The sequence below is a fragment of the Anneissia japonica genome, unplaced genomic scaffold (assembly GCF_011630105.1).
Source record: "Anneissia japonica isolate Jap-2015-1 unplaced genomic scaffold, ASM1163010v1 scaffold1104_len307771_cov217, whole genome shotgun sequence".
NCBI lineage: Eukaryota > Metazoa > Echinodermata > Crinoidea > Comatulida > Comatulidae > Anneissia > Anneissia japonica.
The window spans coordinates 72,389-83,932 of NW_022755771.1; the positions used below are offsets into that span (position 1 = coordinate 72,389).

The window sequence follows — 11,544 nt, forward strand, 5'->3', positions numbered from 1 at the left end:
AATTTGCGATAGTTTATTTCAGTTATATATATATATACATATATATATATATACATATATATATGATTTGGGTCAAGGCAAGACAACATTACTTTGGAGTGGAAATGAATAAAAATATTACAGGGTTTTGATTTAGTTTTTAAATGTAGTCAGCTGAACATAATTAAAATTTGATCTAATTTGGTTTGGAAGCTTGTTCCATATCTTAGTTGGACGGTATAAGAATGTTCTCTGCCCTTTTACAAGCTACTATTTCTGCTCCATCAAGTTGTTATTTGATAAAAAGGTGGGCTTGTTAGGGAATGGCGTGATATAGTAGATGATAGTGAATATCACAATTAAATTGCCTTCTTGAGAATTCATTCTTTAAAAAAAAGCAATTTATATTAGGTTTATTATGGGCTTTAAAATGTCCACATGCCTATGTGCTATAAATGCTCAATTCTTTATTATTATATCAGTTTGATTATGTACCATATGGTTCTAATGTAGGAGACTTGAAGTGAATCTATGATTGGGCATGTTATATTACTTGATAGGTGTCTATACATATACAGTAGGTGCTATGATTGGGCATGTTATATTACTTGATAGGTGTCTATACATATACAGTAGGTGCTTCCTTCTCTTTGATGAGAAAATGAATGTACAGAGAATGAAAAAAAGTACTTGTCGTTCAGGAATGGGGGGTCAAACAATTACAAGTACCTTAGAAAATCTTGTAAAAGTAGCACACCTGACAGGCGTGATACCAACGGCGACACAGATACATAAAGACGTCAAGCACTCTTCCTATCCTTGTCATGTGTTATTATGAGATGTACAGTTTGGAGGGTGTTTAAGGACAAAATTTATGAGATAATTGACATATGTTGATTTTTATACTTGCATGCATCTGGGATCCTTGTCAAAACCTGTCTTTAATGCATACATTACATGCACCCATGTTTTTTTTATGTGTTTTATGTAGGTCCAAAGTGTCAGTTTCAGGATTTTTATATTGCACTAGAGAACACTATACTTTAAAAATTCTACTAGCGTGACAAATTTGAACCATATTTTGTAACTTATTACTCACTAAATTCAAATTTCTGCATTTGTCATTGCCAATTTATGTAATAAAATGTTTAAAGTGTTTTTTTATTAAAATGATATTGTTTTCTAAATTTGAGGTTTATTTTTCAACACTGTTATTAAAGTGTCTGAAGATTACAAATCTATTCAACACATTTTAAAAGGTTTTTAATTGCCGTCACTAATACGGAGAATGGAGGTCAGTCTTGCAAAATTAAAGTCAGTGTAGATTTTGTATCCATCTTTCTCATGAAGTACAGTATGTTGCAGTCATTCCTGAATTAGTCATTTTAATGCAGAATACTTAATGTTACATGACAGCTTGATTATCGTAGACGATTAGTCTCAAGTCGTAGACTTGACTCACTCGCAGTGATCATTGACTACCAGTCTCCGCAGTCCCCAATATTTTTTTTTTTATTAAAGCACTTATACCAGTGCTTGATGACAATATAATATCATTTTTCTTAGGTTTGTTTGTTTTTGTTTTTTTTTGCTATCTGTTTTTGTGAGTTGTTCTGAATTTACAGAGTTTAGTTTTTTTTTCTCTTGGGATTTCACCCACCTTTATTTTTTCTTCTTTTGTTATTTTATTTTTTTTTCATTATAAACATCAATAATAATCAAAAAATCATAAATTCAAATTCAAATGCACTTAACAGGGGTCAGTCCACGAGTGGCTGACTATAATACTTTAAACATATCAAATATTTGTGAAACTTTCTAAATAATATGAAATATTTCTATCTTTTTCTTTAAGTACATTGTCTACCATTTCAATTTTTTTTACAATGCACTAATAGAATGGCAGCATAGATTAAATAGGCTCTTTTATTTTTATGACATAACAAGTCACCCATTGCAAAATACAGATCTTTGGAACGGGTGAAAATGAATTCCTAAATATATTAAGAGTGACAATAACACTTTAACATTCAAAATTTAAATATTTTTATTAAATATTTCAGTTTTTAGTTATAGTATGAAAATATGCAGTGCATATTCTGTAAAGTACCAGTTAGTCAGAAATTATACATTTAATTGAAACTACTCAATTTTCTTGTTGAGTTTAAAACTTAGCTGATCTGTCGATCAATCAATCGCGCCATTCCAACAGTCGTTGAAACAGATCTATGAAGACTAGTGTGTCAGTAATCTAAAGGGATACATTTATGTATGCATTACAGCATAAAAAATACATAAAAGGGATTGAAGAAGGCTAAAAATGCTTCCATTAGGTGCAACTTTTTTTATACCTTGTTATTTTACTCGGAGCCAACAGCCACACCATGCTTAGTTTAAGGACTGTCTCTTATACACATCTAGATGTGTATAAGAGACAGATCTATGATTGGGCATGTTATATTACTTGACATAGAGGTCTCTATAATATATGCTCTATAAGTCGACCATTATTATTTTTTTTTTGTAAGATCGTCAAAGAAGTTGTGGAAAAGAATTAAAAATCAAATTTAGTTTTCTCATTTAGCAAAGTAATTTTGCCAAAACCATCTAGGAGGAGGAGAAAATAGAAATAAAATTGTATTAATGAATTAAACAGTGTAGTAATGAGATTGATAAATGCTTTAAATTTATATAATTAAGAAAGAAATATATATTATCTTATTTTGGGAGATTTCAGGGGAATCGAGAGCATAATAAAAATAAATGTAAAATTTTAATTTTTAATTAAATTTCTATTTTTTTTATAGTGGAGGGTGCCCTAAATGGCCAAAAATAAAATAAAATTTTTAATAAAAATCACCATTTTTGGCAGTCGAAAGGTTTGCTAAACAAGGTATAAAAAGTCTTGCCTTGGCACGCAATGTTTGAAAGTGTGTCGGAGAGTTACACCTTTCCATCTGGCAAATATGCTCACAAGCTTGCTGAGGACCTGCAAAAAAGGAAAAAAAAAATATTCATGTAGGAAGTGGACAGAGCAGTAATTAATTTATCTGAGTGTGGCTGAGTGATATCGCTTTACAAATTTGATTAAATGATGGGCATGTGAAGAGATCACCTGTTCTCATAATGTGGGTGTTTACCAGGCTTTAAGGCTTTCAGGACAATTTATTTTCAGGGAAAATTTTCGCTTTTGTGCAGACTGTGAGATTCCCATTAGATGAGTTGGCTTTCAAATCAGTTCAGTACCAAGCACAGTAGTTACACATAATATCCTCCAAAATTAGAAAAAAGTTGGCACGATTTCACAGTAAATGGGGCCCAGTTTTTTGTGACAATTTTGTAATTATTTGAGAACATGCGGAAACTTACTTCTTCCTTTGAAATACTATACAAAAAAATGAATATAGAGCCTAAACAGATTGTATTGAATGTAATCACTATGCACTCATGACTGTTGACATAAAAAAGACAGTGGTTATTTTTACACCAGTCTTACTGTAAATGAATTCCTAGTTCTGATAGGAAGTCACTTTTTTCATTGGATTAGGACAATAACATCAAAACAGGATTAGGAATTTAAGACTGGTGTAACAATAGTCATTGCCTTAAAAAAAAAAATTGTTCCAGCGTACATTGGTTTTATAGTTTAAAAAATCAGGCTTAATTACAAAAAAAAGTTGTAATATTTTTATGCTGTATATAATATTTGTTTAAGTGTTGAAACCCTGATTTTTTTTTCTTTTAACAAACCCATGCTATAGTTCTGGTAGAAATAATTACAGTACCACTATTTATTTATATTGATATAAAGAGAGATTACTTAGTTGGATTTTTAATTGTTAGTCTATATGAAAAAATAAAATAAAAAATATATAGTACCCATGCTAGTTGAAGATACCCATTAAAAAGAATTACAAATATCTTTGAAATATGAGGACTCTGTAAAAGCAGGTATGGTAAATTTTGTATTATAGAAACGTGACTATAGCAATGGTAATATAATGAATGAATGTTAATATTAATGTTTTGAAAGATGGATGAAATATTCAGGCATGACAAGGCAGCTCAAATGGGAGTGCATATGGTTTTTGTTTTGTAATTTCCATATCCAGAAAAACAACATACTTATTTCAGGGAAGATATGATTATCATGCATGTGCTAAGTTCTCAGCGCGAATTATGAAGTTAAATTTAAATCATTTATGACATTGAAAAGGAAAAAAAATGCAGACAAACACAAGTTTAGTGCAGTAGATTCTACTGGGGGTTTTATCAATATTTTTAAGACATTCATATGTTTTAGTACAAATTTGTAGAGAAAAGCTAAGAATGGCTATACAACATCAGCTTCTTGGCCTAGTAGTATTGAATGTTTTTTTTTTATGTTTATTTGTAGTTCAGTATTACAATATCTTTACAGTGATTTGTTTATATTCTAGATTAATGATGTCCTGGAAACTTTTGCACCAAAAGTTGACAAGTTTTTACATTGAACTGTCTTATCAAGCAAAGCAGGCTCCACAAGATGACAAAGTTCAGAAGCAGATTGAGAAACTCCACATATTGATTGCCTTCACTCAGACAAGTTTAGCTAAGCTAGGCTGCAGTATCCCCGTCATCTTTAATAAGAGACGCTCACATGCAAGGAGAAAGATCTTCCTAAAAGGTATAAACGTCACATTCACTTAAGGGTGTGGTTTTCTAAAAATTGTCTTAAATAATAATAACCAGAGCACTTTGTAGCAAAATTGACAGGCTGCCAACTAACTTGATGTAACATTAATCTATCTTTTAAACCAATAGTCACATTTTACAGTGGACATCCTCACAGTTCATTTAAGTCCAGCACATTTTTTGCCCCATTTAGCATGTACTTACTGCCATCTGTCATTTTAGCTGTTACTCAGTGAAAGTAAACACTTTTAGGATTCAAAACTTGTGATTCAATCAAATTTTGTCTTTCTAACTGTCAAAATACACAAGTAATTTTCAACCATTTACACACCCTTGTCTTCAGCTCTATCTTATCCTTTCAAAATGTGTGCTAATCACAGCCCTTGTCTTTAGTGAGCCTGTCTAATATTCTCACAATTTGTCAGCCAATTACAGCCCTTGTCACTAATGCTGTCATATTTTCTGTCAGTTTTTCTATTAATCTACTTAATGTTTCAAAACTTAAATATTTTTTTTTAAATATCTGGATGTCTATAGTATTACTTTATTAGTCATTCTAAGATCGAGTCAGTATAACCTAAGTTCTTAAAAGAAAGGATCTAGATAAATTACGACATATACCGCATTGAGTGGAAAAGAAATGGGTATGAATTGAGAAAAGGCATTTTGTTTAGAGAACAGAAAATAGTACTATAGTGGTGTCAGAATCAACATTTATTTAAACTATTGCTTTTAAGGTTAACCATTATTTTTTATATTAAGTTCACAATGCTGCATTTCCAGTTTAGTTTTGTTTTTGTCATTTGAACCCGCCCAAGATTCCTTGAATGCGGCGAATCCAGCTGTCAGGCCTGTCATCATTAGAATCACATGTTATTTTAGCAATCCAATCATTCATATAAACCTTTAATCTTCTGTCCAAACTTACATGTAATGTTTTCATTTGATTCTGTTGGAGATATGGAGATCCAAAATTAAGAAAGTTTCATTTCATTGCTAGATGCTGACAAACGACTGCCATTGCTGGCACTTTGGTGTAATCTGACAAAGTCTGGTTGAGAATCAGGGCTATTCCAATCTTTTCATCAAGTGTGTTGACAGTTTGAGGTGTAGTCCTTCACAGCATGTGCACCACCACACCCTTCGATCATTTCCTCTTTTCATACTACTTTGGCACCATCAACCTTGACCTACCTGGTTGTTTTGACATCAAGTGACTCATTAAGTTGTTTCGTTTTAACTTATTTCTGATCACAAGTTAATATTTTTTGTAGTATTCATTTTTTTTTGTAGTATTTTTTAATAAGTCTCAGAAGATGTGGTTAACATTCCAAATAATCATCTTTCATTATTAATTATTTTTATCAGCCTTTTGACAAGTTTAGCTTCATCTTCCAATATTTATATCCTTAATGACCTTTCACCTGGTTTAATACTTCATACATGTTAAGTTTTACTTCTAAAATCATTTTGCTTGTATGAAAAAGTATGCTGATTTATAGTGCTTTGATCTTGTCGTACAACCAGGTTGATGCCTTTCCACTGTTCGTATTTGATGTCCACTACTCATCATTATTATGGACATTGATTCCTATGATTACAGAAATGACGCCAATAATGTTCCCCCTCCCTGTCCCTAGTTATCATGGGTACCTTTGATATTTAAAATAGACAATGTCTAGAGCAACTTGTGATTCATAGTGTATAGTTTCATGTCTAGGCTTTCACATTCACATACATACCTTAAAGTTTATCAATGTATTCATCTATGGAAAATGTAGACAACGTTTCTTTTTCTGGACAGCATTGCCGCATGATGATTAGTAATATTGTAATCTATTGTTGTAATGTCTGAGCCATCAATGATGTATCTGGCTACTTTAGTGAACCATCTATGATGTCATCTTTAGTTACCATAGTAATAATAAATAATAGTAATCTTTATTTGATTCTACACTTTTAAAACAGTGGCACACGAGAATAGTGTGTGTCAAAAATTGAACATTAACAAAAATATAAATACACATTTAATAACATTTTGGTGGGTGGAGGTATGTTTGCATTGTTTGAGGGGTGTTGGTTTTGTCAGTGTACAGTACTGTCTGGCTACAGTAGTGAGTCATTTCTGATACAATGAGTCATCAATGATACAGTGATGGGTGGCGGTAGTGAGCTGTTTTTGGTGTCTGGTCTGTCAATAGGGAGCTCTTGATTGCATGACCATTGTAGGACGTAGAACAGAATTCTAGGAATCAATTTGCCCAAATCTATGTTGTTAACAGGACAGTAAGGACGGTCACTCATGAGTGAATTCGTTGTAGCGTCACATCGTCGTGCAAATCTAAAGCTCTCTTTTTAAATTTCTGTCTTTGTTCTGAAGTTTTGATGGTATCTTAATACTAGAAATTGCATCTCAACATTCAGTTCAAGAAATGTTCTTGTTCCTCAATGTGCATTGAGAAGAAATTCATTGTCACGCCATCAATGATTGCATCCAATTGAATGAGTAACTATTTTGGTGTAACTGACATTTCCCATTATCTTACATTCAACACACTGCTAAGGCTACGGTCACACTAGAGTCTCAAGCCTGGCTTGACTCACTGTGGGTGAGATTTTCGCAATTTGACCGCACCTGGATCGACTTGCGCCTGGCGTGATCTCAATCTACCTATCTCGATCCCGGCTTAGTACCCAGATCGACCCTGGATTGACCCTGGCGTGACCGGGATTGACATTTCCTCGTCGGCTGTCGACCAATCAAAGTCGATGACGCTGTTGCATTTAGAAGTTCTTGAATAAAAAACCCGCGGCAATCATCAGTTTCATTTATAAATGCACTTATCAATCCGAAAACTAGCATCGCCATTACATCCGAGCCTAGGCCTAGATCATCTAGATTTGCGCGCGGGGCTGGTATTTTGATTCTAGCGGCGCTCTAACTTCCTGTTTCGACTTTCCTAATTTGGAGGTCAATCCAACTAAATTCAGGTAAAGTGTGACCGACCCAGAATTTCGAGCCTGGCTTGAAATCTCACCCGCGGTGAGTCAAGCCAGGCTTGAGACTCTAGTGTGACCGTAGTCTGAATCAAGTGTCACTATCAGGTGTATTCTGAAGAGATAACTATTGCCAGTCACCCAAAGTTATAGGCACCTGAATGTAATATTCAGGTGTATTGAGAATACATTTTTATTGCCTTGCTTTCCAAAGCTGTTCCCATGACTGTGCCTCCATCTCGTGTATTGAGCAGACATTTTTACTGTCAAACCACTTAAGGATGAAGATTTATTCTCTTGACTAATAACATCCCCACTCCTTAAGTCTTATGATGAGATTTACTCATTTGCACTGTGAGACCATCTGTGTAAGGGTACTGTGTAAATACATATATACAATTTCATCATAAAAAAAAAATTTAAATTTACATTAATACCTTAAAAATTACAAAGACGTATTACATATTACAAATTCAAGAGAAATTAAACAATTGAGTCTCTAAAATTATATATACAGTTTCATCTTAAAAAAAAAAAAAAAAAAAAAAAAAAAAAAAACCAACCAAAAACCGCAATCAATCAATCTGCAGGAGTCATGCACGACAAGGCGCCTCTGTGCCAAATGCTCAGACTGAAGAGATCTCTGACCTTAGGGTCCCACTACAAAGTGAATTTAGAATTTTAGTCATATACGGTAATGGGCTATTTATAAATCGAGTTTTGGTACTTTTGGTACTACAGTCCTTACTACTGGACCACTAGGTGACTCCTTGCCTTCATAGGTAATATCATTCCCCCTTAACGAATTGCATTTGACCAAATGCTTTAGTGGTGCCCTTCATCAGAACAACTCTAGATTTACGTAGTTTTTATGAATGGATTAATTTCCATTATTAAAAAAATATATTATTAATAAAATTGTGATATATTTATGATAAATATCTTCTGTCCTGTTTGAAACTATCGACAGTCATTGCACCTAGATGTATATGGGATCTAACCCTATTTGTATGCATTGTTGGAATAATGATGCGTAATTTTATGTTACATCCTGCTCGAGGATTGCTAATCACTATTTTACAAAATTATAATGAATATTTCCAGTATTTTGAGATATTTTAAGATAAATATCTGGTTGACAAATTTGCTAGGTCATTCTCATTTTTTTCAACCTTGCTAGGTCATTCTCATTTTTTTTTAACCTTGCAACAAAAAAATATATATCAAGCCACATCTAATTTAGAATAAGTAACACTATTATATCATCTTCCTCACAACAATATCCCATCAACAATGTCTTATCATCAATATCTTCATGCCTTCATCATTTCATTATTGTCCCATCAACAAGTTAGTACAAGTTAACATAGAATAACATATTAGTATGAAAAATATTGTATATTTCATCTGTCTCAAATTGTACTAAATTTTACTCCAAAATTTATTTAGTCATTGGGAAAGGGTACTCCGGTGTGCTGGTCCATACAGCCCCTGCTTTGAACAGATGACAGTAGCTGGTAGTGGTTTACCAGGTAGCTCAGACAAGAAGTGACCCTTAGAGGACAAGGAAGTTACTGAATGCTAGTCCACGTTTGGAGTGCTGAGACTTCAGTGTAAAAGTGCTATGTAAATCTAACTAAATCACATTACATTAAAAGTGTTGAAGGATGTATGCTTTGCGCTTGGTTCAGCACGTGTAGGTAGTGGACAGATAATTCCCTGTGGCCTATACGGTTGGCCTCTCTGCGTGTGTTAAGCATTGTGATTCATGCAGGCTAGCTAAAAAAATACATCAACTAACTTTTGAGTAACCTCATAAATTTGTGCCTCGGAAATTTTAAAATACTTACATAATAAAAAAGTCTAGATTTATATTATTAATAGGAATGACTACCTGATGTGTTATCGTACTGAATGCGCAGCACTTTCCCAAGTACTTGCAAAAAAAAATCTTGCAGGTGATTCGGGTTGGAATCGAACCCACAACCTTCAGATAACCAGCCTGGTGTCTTAACCACTATTCACCGAGCTTGTGCTTAGTGACTAGTGTTGAAACCGATCCCAAGTAGCAGCGGGTACTGCAATGATATTTCATCAGAATCTCCTGATGGATGCAAACACCATCGGAAAAACTAGATTTGTGTTCCTTTTATATTTTTAAGTTTTTTGGTATTTTCATGTATTTTAATTTATATATTGTACGACATCATGAACATGTTATTAAGATAAGATAACTTCTATTGTCCAACATTGCACTGGAAATTTGTTCTCTCTCTGACAATATGAAACATGTAAAATTCACATAAAAACATAGTACGATATAAAAGAAATTTAAAATTCATAACATTTAAAATTCACATTGCATTACTTTAAATAAACCAAATTTTAAATCCTTTTGATTTATTTTTTCTATATTTAGTTTTGTATTGAAAATAAGTGGTTGCCTTGGGGCTGTGCTGCAAGTCACAGTGTCTGTGCATGGGTTGAAATCCATTTAGGATGCTTCCTGATAAAATAATTTTTCTATTTAATTTTTGAAAAATGTCCTAGGTGGAAATTGAACATTAGAGTCAGGAACTTGTTAATTAGTTGATATTTGCTTAGCACTTACCTCTCTTAATATTAAACATTTTTTAAATGTTAAAATCATCTTTCAGTATCTTTGCATCCAATACACATCATTAATTTTAGGTAAATACATTTTTTATACTAATATTTCTGTAGACACCCTATTCTTACACAAGTTGTAAAGTTTTATTGATATAAAACCAAACATAGTCATCATAAACATTCATATTCACATACCTGACTAGTTAAACGTTTTAATTTGAACATTTATGTTTACGAGAATTCATACTATTTCAACATTCTGAATGGATTTAATGGCTTAGTAGTTAACAATCTAAAAACTTTTGATCCTCAATAATACTTTTAAAATGCTTTTTAATATTTTGTAATAATATTTAGAATATCAAGTGCACAGTAACTCAGAACTGAACTTTAAATAAAATGAAAGTATTTTTTTGTGAAATATTAATCATGACTAGTGTGAATAGCAAGAAGTAGATAAATCCCTTTAATCAATGTTTTCACAATTTTTGACAAGAACCCCCCTCTGGTTGACAACACCCCCTCTCTTAGGTACATTCATATGGGACTCAAAGAAAGGCATATAAATCAAACTGTATTCAAAACTCAATTCCAATATTATTTCCTTTATACTAATAATTCGTTGATTAATATGCTGAGGAATATGGCATATAACTTAATACATTTTAATATGCATAATATAATTAAAATTGCTCCAATTCTTTTTTTTTTCTTTTAAGGAAGTTTTATTCCCTTTGTGATTTTCATGAATAATTTTGAATTTTGATAACTTTCCTTTTATATTGTTAGTTTCTAACTGTGTTTATTAAGTAAAAATGTTTTAATGACATTTTGTAAATCATTACAATTTATGTTTTTATGAAAATTTATAGAAGTGTTGAGTTTCCTCGCAGGTTCTGAATTACTTTATGCAATACTACAAAATACTAATAGTTCAAAACTTTCAATTCAACAAAGTAGCAAACTGATTTTTTTTTTCATTGTTTATGTGGGAGAACAGTATATTATTAAACAGAATGTTAAAGAAAAAATAAAATAAATAAATAGACTAAATTAATAAAGTGATATTTGCTGATCCTTCATTTCTTTCCATTTTTTGGGATTATAAAGTATTTTTGTAAAGGTCATATTGTTGCAGATTAACAGCATTGTCATGTTTTATATTTTAATTTAGTTTCTGTTTAGGTCATTTTACAACTAGGTTTTGAATATTTGTAGCTGTGTGGTCGACCCAGGGGGTGTTAGAGCATGCCTCATCGTACTAGGTAATAGTATACTTCTCAG

At 32.2% G+C, this 11,544-nt stretch overlaps 1 protein-coding gene across 1 annotated transcript in view; it reads left to right on the forward strand.

Moving 5' to 3' along the window:
• LOC117123748 (ciliogenesis and planar polarity effector 1-like) overlaps positions 1-4,668 on the forward strand; it is a 36,929-nt gene extending 32,261 nt beyond the window's left edge. The window contains exon 7 of the mRNA XM_033269757.1: positions 4,419-4,668. Within this exon, the coding sequence (XP_033125648.1) occupies positions 4,419-4,668 (250 nt within the window). The remainder of the gene's footprint in view (positions 1-4,418) is intronic.
• Positions 4,669-11,544: the final 6,876 nt, after the last annotated feature.